Genomic DNA, 18,310 nt, shown 5'->3' on the forward strand with positions numbered 1-18,310 from the left:
GGTGATTCGAGTTTGAGACCCCTGTGCTACAGGGTGCTCACTGCTCCGCAGCTGGCGGGAGGTCTTGGGATGGAGGCTTAGGTGCTGATCCACGGGGCTGCTGGCAGATGGGAAACACTGGGGGCTGGGGGCGGGGGCAGGGGCAGGGGGTGGAGCTGAAGCTGACAGGGGGCTGCTGATGTGTTACTGTGGCTCTTTGGCAATGCATATTGGTAAATTCTGGTTCCTTCTCAGGCTTAGGCTGGCCACCCCAATATATAGGTATCAGTTGATCGCAATGTTTTATTGATATATGTACAATTTGATAGCTAACAGACTGAGCCTCACTGCCCAGGGCTGACAGCCGGAGCCCTGCCTGCTCTCCTGATTATCCAATTTTTTTGATTACCCGATTTTGCCCCAGGCTCAATTAGATCGGTTAATCGGCGTTCCCACAGTATATGTTTTTATTTTTTCACAAAACGTAAAAAGATTCTCTGTTAAAACACAAATTCCATGTTTTTTTCTGTGGCAAACGGATTTCTAGGATCTCTGCTTAGCTCTATGCATCAGTCTCTCAGTGTCAAAGAATGTTTCGGCTTGGCAGCTGCCCTCTAGAACAAGGATTATTTTACAGTATACAGAGTGAGGGTAGGTTGTGGGTGCGGAGGGAGGCTATTCTCTGAGTAGGGAGGAATATCTGCAGTAGGGAATAGCCTTCACCTATGCTGAAAATAGAGCTCTCTATCCCACTATGAGGCTGTGACGATCAAAGACAAAAATAGGAAGGACCACACAAGACTGGACTTAGAAGTTGTTTTATATCATTGTAAATCACATTGTTCTTAAAACGTGTCCCATTTGCACTAGATGGATAGCATCCATATTCCACAATCCTGCAGCATTCCCACAATGGGACTTATTGCATTGTAGGAAGAACTGCAGGAGGTCGGTAGAGAGGAGATGGTCCCAGTGCCTTCGGTTCACTGGTGTCTATTCCAGAAGTTGTGGAGACACTGCCGGGAGGAGGACTGGGCGTCAGCTTTGATTACAGGAGAGAATGCAGCAAAGCACTGAGGACCGTCCAGAGTCAGATCATGAAGATGCTGCCCCTCTGCTCAACCAGCAGTTGTCACTTGGGAAAGGTAAATCTACCTGAGGGTAATGAGAGGTGTGATGTAGTGCTCCGAACATGGGACTGGGACCCAGGAACGTCCAGGTTCTAATTCTGGCTCTGGCTCTTGGGCAAGTCACGTCCCCTCTCTGTGCCTCAGTTTCCCCCTGTAGAAGGGGGATGGTGAAACTCAGCACCCTCCCCAGGGGCTTGGGAGGATTGATTAGTGCTGGTAAAGTGGGTTATTAGTCCTTTGTGCTCAGGAAAGTGTGTGCTCCTTCCTGAGCTGCTCTTGGGTTTCTTCAGGAGCTGGGTAGGTAAAGTCGGGACACCAGAGATGCCAGCTCAGTGCCACAACCCTGCTCCCAGCCCCAGCTCTAGGGGGCGGTAAGGGGCACGGACAAGGGTAAGAGGGGTGCAGCTCAGCACCCCCACTCCAAAAACTGTTCCAGCACCGATGCCTGGAGATCCCTCACAGCCAGGGGTGAGGAGGCACCTCCAGGGTTAGTCTGCAGCCTAACTGACCGTCTCTGGCTTGTTGTGGTTGTTCTCCACCCCAGGCCTCTGCTCAGCTCGCTACAGCCTGGTTCTCATCCTGCACTTCTCCCTCTTCATGATGTATTTGCTCCGGGTCAATCTCAGTATCACCATCATAGCCATGACGAACGGCACCAACCCGGGCAGCCTGACCAATAGCTCCACAGACGTGTGTCCCAATTGCTCCCACACTCAGCCCAACGGCTCCCACCGAGCATTCACCCAAGGAGTAAGTGTACAGGCAGGGCCAGATCCTTTCACCAGCCTCTTGGCTCTACCCCTTGGCTTTGCACTATGGACCAACTCGGCAGCAACGAGGCACTGTTTAGAGAGGAGCTTTGGGGCTGTATCCATTGCACGTGTGTAAACAAAGGAGCCTGTGTAATTAGGAAAGCGCTGATCACCTGACTGGTGACAGGTCTGTTCATACAAGCCACTTACCCCTTCCTAGAGGAGTCCAGGCCTGTGAAAATAGTTCTCCCTTGGGCCTAGGTTTTAAAGCTGCTGCAATGTCCCCTCAAGGGACAGTCCTCGGTTTTGTCTCCCCCTTTTGACACAAGCAAATTTTGTCTCCTCCAGGCCCCCGTGTACGACTGGCGCGCTGAGACCCAGGGCGTCATCCTCAGTGCCTTGTTCTATGGCTACCTTTTCACCCAGCTCCTTGGCGGATACTGGTCGGGACAGTTCGGAGGGAAACTAGTGTTGGGCTATGGGCTGCTCTCTACCTCGGCTCTCATGCTCCTCGTGCCACTGGCAGCTGGCCTGGGAGCCGTGTACCTCATTAGGCTGCAGGCACTGCTGGGCATGGCAGAGGTAGGGCCTTCCCTTTTGAGCTCTTGACTTTCAGCGGCTTGTGGGTTTATGTATGCAGCACCATCTGTATGTATGACATTGCAGAAGAAGTTAACTAGTCAGGTCTCCGCCCCAATGAGCTTACAAGCAAGGGCTGATGACAAACCAAAGTGGGGGTAGGGGGGAGCAAGGGTCATAGCAGTGAAAGATCATGAGGTCTGCTAATGCTTTCCACCAGGTATCGCTCCCACTCCCCCCTGTGCTCACACACTCCTGTGTTTTCCTTGGCAGGGGGTGATATTTCCAGCCCAATACATGCTTTTGGCAAAATGGGCTCCCCCCTTGGAACGCAGCAGGCTCATACAGCTCGCTGTTGCTGGTAAGAGAGAGCGACTCTCTTTGCTTCTAAACCAAGTTTTTCTGTAGTTCCAGCCCCCCGCCCGCCTGTGTAAAGGAGAGCTCTCCTGATGCCTGCTTTCCCTACGCCACACTCCAGACAAGCGGCTCCACTTACGAGTTGCAGAAACCTTCAGGTTCTAGACCAGGCCTGCACAACTCGTAAAGCGGCGAGGGCCATTTTACTCCTAAGAAAACAGCTGAGGGCCGAAACCCCCCGACCCCGCCGAAACACTCCCCCCCAGCACAGCCCGCCCCGCGGAAACAAACCCTCCTTCCCCAGCGCCACCCCACCGAAACAGCTGTGGGCCGAAAGGAAGGTTGGGGGCGGGGGCCACTGGGGAAGGGATCAGGGCAGGGGGCTGGGTGTGTGTGAGGGGGGTTCAGGAGTCAGGGCAGGGGCTGGGGGGGGCATGAGGTGGGATACAGGAGTCAGGGCAGGAGGCTGGGGAGGTGTGGGGGGTGCAGGGGGCTGGGGGTGTGAGGGGGTGCAGGGGTCAGGGCAGGGGGCTGGGTGTATATGAGAGGGGTTCAGGAGTCAGGACACTGGGCTGGGGAGGCGTGGGGGGTGTGAGGGGGTGCAGGGGTCGGGGCAGGGGAGGTGTGGGGGGTGCAGGGGTCGAGGCAGGGGAGGTGTGAGGGGGGTGCAGGGGTCAGGGTGGGCAGAGGGCTGGGGGTGTGGGCTGGGGTCATGGGGGTGCTCACAGCAGGGGCTGGAGGGGGTATGCCCCGATTCCAGTCCCTTCCCCAAGGCCACGCTTCTTCCTCTCCTCCTCCTCCTCCCCCCACCACCCCAGCAGCGAGTGGAGGCTCCGTTCTTTCCCCTCCCTCCTGCTGGCAAGCGGGGGGCAGGGAGAGGAGGAGGGGAGGGAAAGTAGCAAGCTGGGGGAAGCAGCGGGAGAGGAGCCCCAGCTGCTGGCAGCATCCAACTTCTGCCCCCAAAGGAGAGAACAGGGGGACGGAGAAGAGCGGGCCGGGCCAGGGCCCCTTTGGACCCGTGGGACCGGTGCCAGTGGTGCCATGGTAAATCCGGTATTGCCACCACTACCCGCCCACTCAGCTCGCCATCCCCCCACCCCCCCCCGCCGCCCGCTCACCGGCCCCCAGCCACTGGCCTCTTCACGACCCCGCCGCTTGCCTGCTCACCCCCCACGGGCCGCACAGTGAGCCCATGGGGGCCGCATGTTGTGCAGGCCTGGTCTAGACCGAAGGTCCTTCATGAGGAAATGTTGGCTGCACATCCATCTCTACTGCTGTTTCTCCCTTTTCTACACAATATTCCACTCTCTTCATCCTTTATCCCCTCTGCCTTCTCCTCCACCCTGTCTTCTCAGTTCTGGCTTGATAAGGCTGGAAGAGTTACTATAGGATGGTGTGGGGTGAGCACTGGGAAGCCCAGGTCATCTTCTGTGGCCACCACTTTATCACCCCCTCGCTCTGAACTCCTCTTAATCTGCTCCTTAGGATGCACTTTTGGGACCTTCGTCACCTTCCCTGCAGCTGGAATCATCTGCCAGTACGTGGGGTGGCCTTACGTCTTCTACATCTTCGGTGAGTAGCTGTGGTTTCCACTGTATCAGATTCACTGGCAAGTTAAGCCACACAAGAGCGAAGCATATGAAGGTCTTCTCGTTGCCTCTATGCGAGGAGTCTGGGCTCTCAATCCAGTTCCTAATATAGAAATGTCCCCCTTCAGGGAGGCCACCATTGCAATCGGCATCTATGGCCAGAAGGGCTGGACTTCCCTCTTTCTCCTTCAGCTCATGATGGAGGTCTGTTGGCTGGGCAGTGTGAAAGAGGCTCGTGTTGCTGCTGCCCGAGCTGTGTCTACTCTCAGGGCTGTCGGGCTGGCACCTTTCATTTTAAATATAAGAGTATAGGCGTCAATAAGGTACAATAATGTGTTAGTCGGCAGAGCCCCTCGATCTGCCTTGAACCTCAGTGTTCTCTGTCTCTCTGTCTATGGTGTTTGCAATGCACCATCGCTGTCATATTGAGGGGTCTGTGACTGGGCAGATTGCCCGCTCCCCTCTCACCACAGCACACACATATAGAGGGGCAGTGCCCCAGATTCACCTCCTTTCCAGCACTTCCTTCATTCTCACACTAAGGAAAGCCAGACATGAACCACAGCCTGAGCTCTTTGGTGTTAAGGCAAAAACTCCTGCCTCAACTGCCTAATTCCTCCTTCCCCTAAGAGGGGGGACACACACCCTTTTATACCGTGGATTGGCACTAAAGAGCCCCACCTGGTCTGTCTGCCAGCATGAGTCAGTAGAACAAACCTGCCCCTCCCTTCAAGACCCTCACACCTGACAGTCTGTCACAGAGCTGCCGTGTCTTGCCTGCCCATCTCTGCTGGTGTCTGCGCACCTGTGCTGCAGTAAGATCCGAGACAGGAGCCATTGAACTGTTCCCCTTCTCCATAGGTGGCATTGGCTGCGTTTGGTGTGGGTTCTGGTTCCTTCTCGTCTATGAAGATCCTGCATGTCACCTTCATATTAGTGCTGGAGAGAAGGAGTACATTGTGTCATCCCTGGCCAATCAGGTTCTTTGAAAGCCTTTTAACTCTGACCTAGTTTTCCTTGTAGTCCCCACCTTTGAACAGAGCTTGGGACAATGGGACCATCTCCAAGTATGCCCTTCTTCAGGGTTCCACTGGGTGTGTTATTTACAGAGCAATGCAAATATCTGTGGCAGAAGAGGGCCCTGCCCCAAGGAGCTTACAGATTAGTTCAAATATAGGTATAGAGATACATCAGAGAGGAGATCAATGGGAAGGGGCCAAAGTCAGGGCCAGAGAGGAGATCGGTCTGCCTGTGGTTCATGAAACGTGTATTTAAGGAGGAATTTGTCGACGCCAAAGGAGGTCTCTTGGCATATGAACTGGGGGAGGCAGCTCCATGTGGTGGGAGACTGGAAGCCGTGTGGGAGGAGATGAAACTTGGGAGAAACAGCAATGGGAGGAGTCAGAGACAACGGGAGATGTAGGCCGGGACTGGGTTGTGCGGGAAGTCTGAGGTGAGGTCAAGGAGCTTGAACTTGTGGCAGAGGGGTCTGAGGAGGAGGGTGATGGTAAGAACTGTAGGAGAGAAAGGTGCCCTAAGCTGTGGTGTTTTGGACTGAGTGTCAGAGTGGGAGACTGCACAGGTGAGCTGAGAGATGCGCAAGGCATGGATAGAGTGTCAGCTGCAGGGATGAAGAGGGAAGGTTACATACTTGAGGGAAAGGCACAAGGATTTATCAGGGGGCTGGATGTGAGGGGAGAAGGGAGCAGACCAGGTCAAGGGAGCCGGAGGTGAAGGGATGAGTTGGATCATGGACCGTCATAGGAGGGGAATGGGTCTAAGAGGAAGGACGAGAACTTTTGATAGATTGAGTCAAATTCAGCCCTGACTTTAGCCTGTACAACTCTACACACTGCACCAGGAGCCCAGCGCTCTTATGTGAGCCTGGCGCTCGGCCTGTTGGATTTGAGGTGTCTGGCAGGTCAGGGAAATGTCAGATATGAGACTGCACAACTGGGAGAGTTGAGGGGTTACAGGGGGATCCAGGAATCAACACAGAGCAGGCAGCTAAAACTCTGGGAGGAGGTGGCGAGGCCAGGGAAAGAATAGACCACCTGCCTATGGGACATTGACAGAGCCAGGAGGAAAAGGAGCCCGCGAAAGGGGCACTAACTGGTGCGTTTCCTTCAAGGGCATCTCTCACGGACGGTCCCTTCCACTCCTGGCCATGATTAAATCGCTGCCTCTTTGGGCCATTGCAGTCCCCTGTTTCTGCAGTGAGTGGCTGTTCTATACGCTGCTGGCGTCAATGCCGACGTACATGCATGAGGTGCTCCACTTTGACATCAGAGAGGTGAGCTCTGCCGTGGGGCTCCATCGCTCACAGCCAGGCCGGTCTATCTCCTGAATGGGGACATCCAGAGGGATAAAAGTTGATGCTAACCAATTCTGGAAGGGCTGTTAAACCTCGTGCTTCAGGGCTTAGGTCAGTTTCTGACTACTAGGGGTTGGGAGGTTACTTTCACCTTCCTCCAAAGCAGCCGGTTGGTGCTAGCTGCTGTCAGAGACAGGATATGGGGCTAGATGAACCTCAGGTCCAATCCAGTCTGGCAGTCCCTACGGTCCTGAGATTTCCAGCCCCTCTGAGCACATCCAGCCAGATCTGGTGATGGTGGGGTCCCTCTCGCTGCTCTGTGCACAATCGCAAATCTCTCACCCTTCTCGCTACAGAATGGTCTCCTCGCTGCACTTCCTTACATTGGGAACTGGCTGTGTACCATCGTGTCGGGGGTGCTGGCAGACTTCCTCCTGTCCAAGCAAGTGTTCAGCATAGCAACAGTTCGGAAGCTCTTCTCGGTGCTGGGTAAGGACAGGTGACTCCTGCCTCCAGGTTCTTTCAACAAACCTTCACCCGGTCAGCCACATAACCCACGTCCCCTTCTCTCCCTAGGGATGATGCTCCCAGCCATCTCCCTGGTGGCCGTGTCCTACGTCGGCTGTGATTACACAGCAGCTGTGGTCTTTCTGACATTGTCCATGACTGTAATCAGCATGTGCGGGGCCGGTTTCTACACTAAGCACATGGACATTGCTCCCAGGTGAGACCACCAGACCTTCCTCCTATCTCCTGGTCCAATTGGTTCGTTGGCCCATGTCATCTCCATCATCTCAGCCCTCAGCTACTTCAGCTGCCTTTTGCTTCTCCTCTCCCTGATCTTCTGCAGCTGGTGGCATCTGAAGCCGGACAGGCAAAACCAAGGCACAGAAGCGCAGGCTCAGAGCCAATTATAGCAGTGGGTAAAGGCTCTTACTGTCTGTCAACAGGGCAGCAGTGACCAAGCTGAGGAGGCATTTGTTCTCTTTGAAGCTCTCCAGGAGGTTGGGAGAGAGGGAATTGAAACCTAATTTTCTCTCTTCTTGCCAGTCCCTCTTTGCCTTGCTCAGGAAATTTTCCCTTCCCTTCTCCCCAGATACGCTGGGTTTGTGCTGGGAGTCACAAACACCCTCGGAACAGTCTCAGGAATAATTGCTCCCACCGCAGTTGGATTCCTCACCAGCCAGGTAATTCAGGGCTTCTCTGGATGGCCCTATTGGAGGCTTTTTCTCCTAAAGCAAAAATATTCAGAAAAAAAAGTGGAGTTGAATAGAGCAGAATAGCCAAAGAATAGTCTCTGTCCACTGAATCAAAACATAGCCCTGGCTAAGCTCTTGAAACCCCAGGAGACTGGCTTCAGGGGGGGGACTAACAATCCACATGTGCTAGGCAGCAACCTTGTCAAATGTGTCCAGCAAGTACCTAAGTCATGGAGAAGAAGCTTTTATGATCCAAGAAGTAGGGACTCCTCCCAACATGGGCTTCCAACCTGGATCTACTGACAGATGGGGGGCGGGGAGACTGCTGTCAAACAGGACAATAGGGAAAGCTTGGTAGCAGTGATGACAGAGCTGCTTGAATTCAGCCTAGCAAGCAAATAATTCCCAAGCACGCTGCAGTGCAACGATATCGGAGCCCAGGAAAGCGGAATCTGAGGAGTTAAATCTACAGCTAGACAGGGAACTGGCATTGCAAGTCTTTAGGTGAATGAAAGCCTGTGGTTCAAGCCCCAGGTGCTCTCCTGTGGCCATAAGAGAGAATGGAGATACTAATTACCCTTTGTTTGGTATCCCCAGGACCTCCTGACTGGCTGGAGGAATGTCTTCTGTGTGTCAGCGGCCCTAAATCTCTTTGGCCGTCTGTTCTATGTAACCTTTGGCAGTGGAACTATCCAGGACTGGGCTAGAGAGGACACTGCTCTCCAGTGAAATGCCAAGGCATGCTGCCAGGGGAAGAATGTGTAACCAAGGCAGGAGATGGAAAACACCCTAGTGAACATAGATTAGTTAAGTTTCAGAGTAGCAGCCTTGTTAGTCTGTATTCGCAAAAAGAAAAGGAGGACTTGTAGACAATGGATTGTGTGGTGTGGTCTGGATGAAAGCTGGAGGCTCTACGATACAACCGCATTTGCTCCAACCCCTCAGACAGAGACAAACACCTACAAGATCTCTATCAAGCGTTCTTACAACTACAATACCCACCTGCTGAAGTGAAGAAACAGATTGACAGAGCCAGAAGAGTTCCCAGAAGTCACCTACTACGGGACAGGCGCAACAAAGAAAACAACAGAACGCCACTAGCTCTCACCTTCAGCCCCCAACTAAAACCTCTCCAACACATCATCAAGGATCTACAACCTATCCTGAAGGACGACCCATCACTCTCACAGACCTTGGGAGACAGGCCAGTCCTCGCTTACAGACAGCCCCCACAACCTGAAGCAAATACTCACCAGCAACCACACACCACACAACAGAACCACTAACCCAGGAACCTATCCTTGCAACAAAGCCCATTGCCAACTGTGTCCACATATCTATTCAGGGGACACCACCACAGAGCCTAATCACATCAGCCACTCTATCAGAGGCTCGTTCACCTGCACATCTACCAATGTGATCTATGCCATCATGTGCCAGCAATGCCCCTCTGCCATGTCCATTGGTCAAACTGGACAGTCTCTACATAAAAGAATAAATGGACACAAATCAGACGTCAAGAATTATAACATTCAAAAACCAGTTGGAGAACACTTCACTCTCTTTGGTCTCTCGATTACAGACCTAAAAGTTGCAATTCTTCAATAAAAAAACTTCAAAAACAGACTCCAAGGAGAGACTGCTGAATTGGAATTAATTTGCAAACTGGATACAATTAACTTAGGCTTGAATAAAGACTGGGAGTGGATGGGTCATTACACAAAGTAAAACTATTTCCCCATGTTTATTCCCCTCTCCTGCCCACTGTTCCTCAGACATTCTTGTCAACTGCTGGAAATGGCCAACCTTGATTATCACTACAAAAGGTTCCCCCTTGCCCCCCACACCCCGCTATCCTGCTAGTAATAGCTCACTTTAAGTGATCACTCTCATTACAGTAAAAAGAAAAGGAGTACTTGTGGCACCTTAGAGACTAACAAATTTATTTGAGCCTAAGCTTTCGTGAGCTACAGCTCACTTCATCAGATGCATTCAGTGGAACATGCGTTTGATGAAGTGAGCTGTAGCTCACGAAAGCTTAGGCTCAGATAAATTTGTTGGTCTCTAAGGTGCCACAAGTACTCCTTTTCTTTTTGCGAATACAGACTAACACAGCTGCTACTCTGAAGCTTGAAATAAGTGTTTTGCTACCCATGCTCTGGAAACTTTGAGGCTTGAGGGGGCTGTCTGAAAAGTTATTTGCAGAAGTAGATGGAGAAATGATCCCTTACTGGTTACCTTCCCCCTGCACTATAAACAGGAAATCTTTTCATTCCTAAAGCCAAATACTAGTATTAAAGTTTTTAAAAAGAGAAAGTAATCAAGAGATTTTACCAAAAGGTGGGTACTCTGAGAAACTCTCCACACACGTGGGTTTGCCAGGGATCATCGGAACGATGGCAGCATCTCCAGACTTGGAGTTATAGTCACATCACAAGCGAGTTGTGGTTAAATTCATATTTCAGTGCTATCCTCCAGATGGGGATGTGGCTGCATGCAGCCCTCCCTGCTCTCCTGCCTTGAGAGGACCTGAACTTGCTCCATATCTTTATTCGTGCAAATAGTCCATTGGCTTCATGCGATCAGGATGGTGCCTGGACAGTGGATCTAGTTGTTGTTGTAGGATGTATTGGGTACATGGCCCACAGTGTGGGAGGACCACATTTATGTTTAAATAAATCAAAGTAAACAAGTAGTAAAAATCAAGATCACCTTGTTTGTTTTAAATCCCTTTCCCCTTGCGAGATGGGACCCTGATCTTGGATAGGGCCTCTAGATGCCTCCATAAAACCAACAACAGACCTAGGATCATGGGATAAATTGGGAATGGAGATTGACATTGTGCATAGAAGTGTCTAAGGTTTTGGGGTCTCCCTGTGGGGCTCTATGGTCCCCTTGTCGCTTGCAGAATTGAAGTTTAATTGAGGAAAGAAGGATTTTTTCCCCCTTGGGTCTGTGAAGGTCTCCTCAGCCTGTAACTGAGTTTGCTGGCAGCAGAGACTGTTTCGCTGTTGAGGTTTGAGTTCACGCCCCATTGAAGTGAACTGCCCCATTCACCTCAATGGGGCATGACTGCAAAGAGCCCCCTTTTGACAGTTAACTCTTTCACACGGCTGATCACCTGAAACAGCCAGCTAATGTGTTTCTCCAGTGCAGGGGCTTGCTCCACATACAGGGCTGCAAGGGTTAAATGTGTAAATCCATGGCTGTTGTGTGATGTTGGGGGGACAACAGTACAGAAGTCCCCCCCACTCCAGGGTGACTGGCTGTCACATGGAACTGAACCATTCCTGATAGAATAAGTGCCCTGATTCCCAGCCAGTATAAAAATATTTGTCCCTCTTGTAATATTACTAACTGGCTGCCTGGCCAGTTCCCACCCCCCCAGCTCTACCCCCTGCAGGAGATCAGAGCGGTCTCTGAACTCCATGGCTTGGCCCATCTCTATGCACAATGGAAACGAGTAGGTGTGCAAATTTCTCCCCAGCCCCTCTTTCAGTTGGTTCTGCCAACACCCCTCCAGTCCTGACCTAAAGACTCCTGCCCCACAGCCAGCTAGGCAACTCATTTCTGGCCCTCCCAGCTTTTCCAATACCCCCCCATCCTGATCTGTACCATCTTTTACTATGGCAGTCTGACCCCTCCTGTCTTCTGCCCCTGCACCCCCAATCCCACCCTATAGCACCTACTGCTGTTTCAATCCTAGTTCCGTGTCCGTGGCTTTGGCAGGAGAGCCGGCAAGTCAGACCTCTAAGAGCAGCTGGAAGAGAAAAACTGCAGGCAGGGCCACTGGGGTCAACCTCCCTGCGCTTTGTGCAACACCTGTGTTTTCAGGAGGCATTTGTAAAAGCCAACAGAGGCCCTGCTGGTATGGGAGACAGAGACGGCAGCTGTGGAGAGAGGTTGCGGTGTGAGACAATCCCCACTAATCCTGTTCAGAAATGATGGGCTTGAGGCAAAAAATTGTGTGGAATTCTCTGGCCTGTGTACACAGGAGGTCAGACTAGGTGATCGCAACCATCCCTTCAGGCCTGGGAGTCTAGGTATCTACAACTCCTAGATCAGGTACTGTGCAGAGGGACACTATCCCTCCCCCGCCAACCATGCTGTTGCATGAAGGGATTGCTTCAAAAATCAGATGTCAAGAATTATAACATTCAAAAACCAGTCAGAGAACACTTCAGTCTCTCTCGTCACTTGATTGCAGACCTAAAAGTGGCAATTCTTCAGAAAAAAAACTTCAAAACAGACTCCAAGGAGAGACTGCTGAATTGGAATTAATTTGCAAACTGGATACAATTAACTTAAGCTTGAATAGAGACTGGGAGTGGATGGGTCATTACACAAAGTAAAACTATTTCCCCTCCTCCTGCTCTTGTAAAGTGCTGGAAATGGCCCACCTTGATCATCACTACAAAAGGTCCCCTCCACCCCCTGCTGGTAATAGCTCACCTTTCCTGGTCACTCTTGTTACAGTCTGTATGGTAACACCTATTGCTTCATGTTCTGTGTATATAAAATCTCCCCCCTATATTTTCCCCTGGATGCATCCCATGAAGTGAGCTGTAGCTCATGAAAGCTTATGCTCGAATAAATTTGTTAGTCTCTAAGGTGACACAAGTCCTCCTTTTCTTTTTATGGATACAGATTAACACGGCTGCTACTCTGAAACCAGAAATAGTCAGCTGGCCAGTTAGCCCTCCCATGAGGAATATCCTCTCTCATATGTGGACTTTTAGCTGGGAACAGCGTAAAGCCAAGGGCCAAGATGTTCGAGTGACTCCAGAGGCTGTGTATCCTACTCGAGACACAGGGAAGGAGTCTGAAAGTCCATCCCCTTTGACTTGAGCGGACTTAAGCACTCAGAAGACAGAGGCACCCACAACCACTTCTGATGATCTTAGCCCAAAAGTTAACGTTCAAAGAGCACACCCCACTGACCTGAAGCACTGTTGGAGAAGCTGCTGCCAATGCATTGCCATACCAACAAACTGACTGGCCTTCCAAGAGGGAAGCTAAGAGTATGTATCCCAGCCCACTACCACCTCTAGAAACTTACGTAACAGACAGCACTGCATTTGCCATTCACCGTGTTAGGCATGACACCAGTAGGTATCATAGTTGAAGCTTGAGTATTTTTTATAGCTATTTTACTATACCTCTTAGTAGAGCTCACTTACAAGGATTGTGGTAGCTTAGATTTCTGAGTAAGTCACTAAAACTTTACTCTTTCCCTCATAGTGGACTAGCTTCCCCAGAGAAATGAATCACAGTTAAGTTGTGGCAGTTAGTCTACAGCAGTGATCAAGACTAACCCTCTCTGAAAAAGAGGGAGGTAGAGTTTACCTGCTTACAACTTCAAAGGAAAGATGTTAGAGGAGCTTTTATAATGTTTGAGAGGCTTTGGAATAGGTATGAGTTGGAGAAACAGCTTAGTTCTAAGAGAAATAACAGGCACGCTTAGCATCTCACTGAAGAGTTTTGACATCTGCCACCCACTATCTGTCAGTTTAGCCACACATCTTTAATATTTATTAGATTAGTGGCTAAGGGCTAATCAAGAATGGGGCCCTCCTGTGCCAGTTAGTGATCAAACAGAGTAGACAGCCCCTGTCCCAGAGTGTTTACAGTCCAAGTTGCAGTCTCCCTGTTTAACAGGTTGTTAATTGTGTTGAATCTTTAAAATAGACTAGAACAGATCAGACTGCAAAGCAGCCCCAGCAGTTGTGTCAGCCACATGGCTGACAACCAGAACCAGCTTGGTAGGCTGCTTTGAAGACAAGTGCAGTGCTTACTCCTTACATTACATGCTACATTCAGAGAGCGACTCCCAGCTGAATTAGACCAAACCATTGAAACCAAAATCATCATCATCATCATCATCTTTTATTCATACCACCAGTGAGCAAGTCGAGGGGAAAAAACCCCACAAGTGCAGCCCAATATACAAAAGACAAAATTAGGAAAAAAGAGTCCTATCATCTTCCTTTCCTTCAGAAGCTCTTCCAGTGTGTTTTACCGCTCAGGAGCCAGTCCTGGATAAGCGAGTCTAGACACGGATCTGTGATTGTAGGGGGCTGGGCATCCACCGTTGGTGCCTCTGAGCACGCTGGCATGCGGAGACAGAGGAGGAGAATTCACTTCTTACTGGCCTTCACTGCCGACTTGGTGACCTTGGCAGATCCACCAGCCTTCTTCTCGACAGCCTTGATCACCCCCACAGCCACCGTCTGCCTCATGTCACGCACAGCAAAGCGCCCTGCCGGAGAAGGAACACCCGTTAGATGAAGACAAGGACCGAGTAGGAGACTTCCTGGATATTGGGAGGGGTTTCTATGCTAATGCCTGGAGTTTGGTTTGCGGATGGGAGAGCTGCAATTTGTGGATTAATGCCTTGCAGAAGCATTTTATTACTCAAGCTAGTGAAGGGGTAGGTCTACGTTTACCTCCCATTGCTATGGAGAGCAGGAGACTTTCTAAAAGCTGGATCCTAGCAGTAGTCATCTTAAACCAGAGTTGCCGTGTTGAGGGTCTGTTCAAACAGACCCTCATCAAGAGCCAGACTTGGACCAATACAAGGAATAGGAAATCTTACCGAGAGGTGGGTACTCTGAGAAGCTCTCCACACACATGGGTTTGCCAGGAATCATCTGCACAATGGCAGCATCTCCAGACTTCAGGGCCTTGGGATTGTCCTCCAGCTTCTTGCCAGACCTGCGGTCGATCTTCTCCTTCAGCTCTGCAAACTTGCAGGCGATGTGAGCAGTGTGGCAATCCAGCACTGGGGAGTAGCCAGCAGCGATCTGGCCAGGGTGGTTCAGGATGATGACCTGCAGAGAAAGAAGAGGGGGAAAAAATTCAAAATCAAGCAACTGGTCACATTTCAAGGAGACTGGTGGGCAGCAATGGGGATTGGACTTTACAGATCCCTAGTCACTAACCTGGGAGGTGAAGCTACCAGCCTCCATGGGAGGGTCGTTCTTGCTGTCTCCGGTCACGTTCCCACGCCGGATGTCTTTCACAGACACGTTCTTCACATTGAACCCAACATTGTCACCCGGCAGCGCCTCTGCCAGAGCCTCGTGGTGCATTTCCACCGACTTCACCTCTGTGGTGACATTAGCAGGGGCAAAAGTCACCACCATGCCGGCCTTCATGAAGCCAGTCTCCACACGGCCCACAGGGACCGTTCCGATACCTGGGGAGACACGTACTGGTTAGTTTGGTGTTCATGAGCTAAAACAAGGTTATTTGGAGAGGAAGGAATAGGAGATGCAACAAGCAGAGACCACCAGCTCTTTGCTTCAGCATCCTCTGTCCAGAGGCCCTATTCAGTCTTTTGGGCATTAAGGGGAAATACAGCAATCTTGTCAGCCCAGCATTGCCAAGAGGTGGGTGTGACGGAGTCTTCATCCCAGACACTCCGTAGGGAAGTGTCCCCAGTAAACATGAGCTACAGTTTAGGTGGAATTACACCACCTTAAAATGGCAGCCACCATTTTACATGTTCCTTTTAGGGGAGAGTTCTTCTGTCCCAGCCCTGCTGGGAAACGCTTCTCCCACACTCACCGCCGATCTTGTAGACATCCTGCAGGGGCAGGCGGAGGGGTTTGTTGATGGGGCGGGAAGGAGGGATAATGGAATCCAGGGCTTCCAGCAGTGTTGTACCAGAAACGTTTCCTTCCTTCCTTGTAATGCTCCAGCCTTTGAACCAAGGCATCTGCAATGTATGTATGCAGGGGGAGAGGAGGAGATTATTGTAATTGACATCTCATGAGTCACCTGCAGAGCTCAGGTGAACTTGTCAGCAGGTCCCAAGTATTCCACCTCCAAAAGATTCTCTTTCCTCCCCCCCAAAAAGTTTAAACTAAGCAGAGGTGCATTCCTTGAGATTTGTGGGAATGAACAAGAAACATATCTTTAAGCTCAGCCTCCATCAAGCCATGGAGAAGGCCTGCGCTTTTAAGTGAAATCCTAGCTCAAGGCAGTGAGCTAATGACAGTCCAATTTAGAGACTCTCAGAGGGCCAGTGTCTTATTGCAACACGGAGCCCAGCAGTAGTAACTTTAAGCTGAACTCATACCAGTTTACAAACCACCCACTCTCTCCACGTGTAAGCCAATGCCTGCCCCAACCCCCCAGATGTCTCCAAACCTCTCTACTAGAGGGTCCATGTAGAAACAGGCAGGCTACTCACATTGGCACTAGCCTCCAGCATGTTGTCCCCATGCCAGCCAGAGATGGGCACGAATGCCACAGAGGCTGGGTTGTAGCCGATCTTCTTGATGTAGGTGCTCACTTCCTTGGTGATCTCCTGGTAGCGCTTGCCGCTGTAAGGGGGCTCCGTGGAGTCCATCTTGTTCACCCCAATGATGAGTTGCTTCACCCCCAGCGTGTAGGCCAGCAGGGCATGCTCCCGGGTCTGCCCGTTCTTAGAGATGCCAGCTTCAAACTCTCCCACCCCGGCTGCCACAATCAGCACCGCACAGTCAGCCTGCGGAGGGAAACAGGCCATGAGAACAAGTTCATACTGGGAACTAGGGGACGATTAGGGATGTGACAGACCTAGGTACCCTACAGATAAAGGAGATCCCCTTCCCCCACTTCCACTCCCCCCACAAAAAATCAGTCTCTCTCAGGAGGGACTGGCAGCCCTTCCCGGTAAAGGCCTAAAAGCTGCACCACAACCCCACACCTAGAGCCCAATGCATCTAGTGGCAATGTTATTCCTTGCAATGCTAAGGTCACAAGACTAGTTTGCAGTTAAATTATGGCCTTATTGGGATGCCACAAGGCATAGCCGCAAACCCAACATACTCAAACTCTTTACAGGCATTCGGCTGCCCCAGCCTGTACCTGAGAGGTGCCAGTGATCATGTTCTTGATGAAGTCTCTGTGGCCAGGGGCATCAATGATGGTGATGTAGTACTTGGTGGTCTCGAACTTCCACAGGGAGATGTCGATGGTGATCCCACGCTCCCGCTCCGCCTTCAGCTTATCCAGCACCCAGGCGTATTTGAAGGAGCCCTTCCCCATCTGTGTGGAAGGAGACAGACACCAGTTACAGCGGGGCAGGCATGCTACCAGAGAAACAGGCATAAGCCAGGGACAATCCCTCCCCACAAGGGGCGTTAAATGCCAGGGCGGGGGTGCGTGTGCAATATTTTAAGCAGATTCCCCCTGCCTGGAAGGGGACACCTGCCCCAGCGGTGCCTAGTCACTGCAGAGCCATATACTAGGGTGCAAGTACAGGGAGCCCAGAGGTAGGTGAATGGTCCCTGCTCTAGGGGAGGTGGGGGGCAGGCATGGGGCAGTGTTTACCCCCACCCCATTGTAACCCCATAGCATTAAAGGGTTACACTGCAGGCCCGGAAAGGGCCCGATTCCCCAATCCCCACAGGGCTCAACACCTTGTGGGAGGTTAAGGAGCCAGAGGGGGGCCTTAGAGGCCGCTGGGCCCGTTGGGGGGGGTGCAGGTGAGTCGGAAATGCCCCCACCTCGGCTGCCTCCTTCTCGAACTTCTCGATGGTTCGCTTGTCGATGCCCCCGCACTTGTAGATGAGGTGCCCGGTGGTGGTGGATTTCCCCGAGTCTACGTGGCCGATGACCACGATGTTGATGTGGGTTTTCTCCTTGCCCATGGTGCCGGAGGGAGCGCGAGCGGGACCTGCAGGGAAGACCCCCGGGGCAGAGTTACAGCAGAGCCCCTGGGAGCGGAGCGGTTGACGCTGAGCCGCTCCGGCGTGACTCCGGAGTGAAAAGCCAGAGTCACACAGGGCGGGACACAGCAGAGCAAGCCCTGCAGCCAGACACACTGTTAGGGGCTCCGATCCCCCGCAACCGGGCTAGAACCGGAGCCCAGCCCTCCCGCTACATTCACACGAGCCAATTCGGATCGAGCGATCGCTCCCAGCCCACCCTCCAGCGAGCTGCCTCCGAGCAGTACGGACTGTGCGCCCCCTCCCCAGCCCCGAGAGCCCCCAAAAAACCCCGCTCACCACGAGTCACGTTCCCCTAATCGGTCTCCAAACAGCAGCTACCGCCCGGCCCGGGGCTTTTAAAGAGCCCGCGGGGGAGGAGCCAAGCGGCCCCATTGAGGCGGCCTCGCCCCGCCCATTGAGAGGGGTTAATTCAATTAGACCCCAGTACCTGGCCGGCCCCCTATGGCGGGGGGCAGTACAGGCAGGGGTTCCCCCCTCCCCGCACTAGGCTAGCCCTGGAGCTTGGGCCAGAACCTGACCCCTTCCCAGCACCCCCCTTCCCAGGCTTTGGGGGAGTCGGGCTCTGGGAGCTGCAGGCCTTCCCCCGCCTCCCCGTCTGCAGAGCCAAACAGGGGGAGGGTTGGCCGGTGTGAAAACTTCACCCCCATCCGTCTGGCCCTGGCAATGCCCCTCTAGCCCTGCTTCGGAGT

The 18,310-nt window shown here is 52.1% G+C and overlaps 2 protein-coding genes across 2 annotated transcripts; one reads left to right on the forward strand and one right to left on the reverse strand.

Annotated features, from left to right (window-relative positions):
- The first annotated feature begins 1,039 nt into the window (after window positions 1–1,039).
- On the forward strand, window positions 1,040–12,747 carry LOC144277393 (sodium-dependent phosphate transport protein 3-like). Its single transcript, XM_077838153.1, has 11 exons — window positions 1,040–1,124; window positions 1,654–1,859; window positions 2,210–2,443; window positions 2,714–2,801; window positions 4,283–4,369; window positions 5,248–5,366; window positions 6,518–6,679; window positions 7,057–7,189; window positions 7,277–7,424; window positions 7,797–7,887; window positions 12,547–12,747. The coding sequence occupies exons 1-11, from the start codon at window positions 1,040–1,042 to the stop codon at window positions 12,745–12,747; spliced, it is 1,554 nt and encodes a 517-aa protein (XP_077694279.1).
- Window positions 12,748–14,036: 1,289 nt separating this feature from the next.
- LOC144277166 (elongation factor 1-alpha, somatic form-like) lies at window positions 14,037–17,540 on the reverse strand. The gene is made up of 7 exons (XM_077837776.1): window positions 17,397–17,540; window positions 16,756–16,935; window positions 16,097–16,393; window positions 15,469–15,619; window positions 14,841–15,097; window positions 14,495–14,729; window positions 14,037–14,158 (listed from the first exon to the last, which is right to left on the reverse strand). The coding sequence occupies exons 1-7, from the start codon at window positions 17,538–17,540 to the stop codon at window positions 14,037–14,039; spliced, it is 1,386 nt and encodes a 461-aa protein (XP_077693902.1).
- Between the last annotated feature and the right edge of the window lie 770 nt (window positions 17,541–18,310).

The sequence above is a fragment of the Eretmochelys imbricata genome, chromosome 19 (genome assembly GCF_965152235.1).
Source record: "Eretmochelys imbricata isolate rEreImb1 chromosome 19, rEreImb1.hap1, whole genome shotgun sequence".
Lineage (NCBI taxonomy): Eukaryota > Metazoa > Chordata > Testudines > Cheloniidae > Eretmochelys > Eretmochelys imbricata.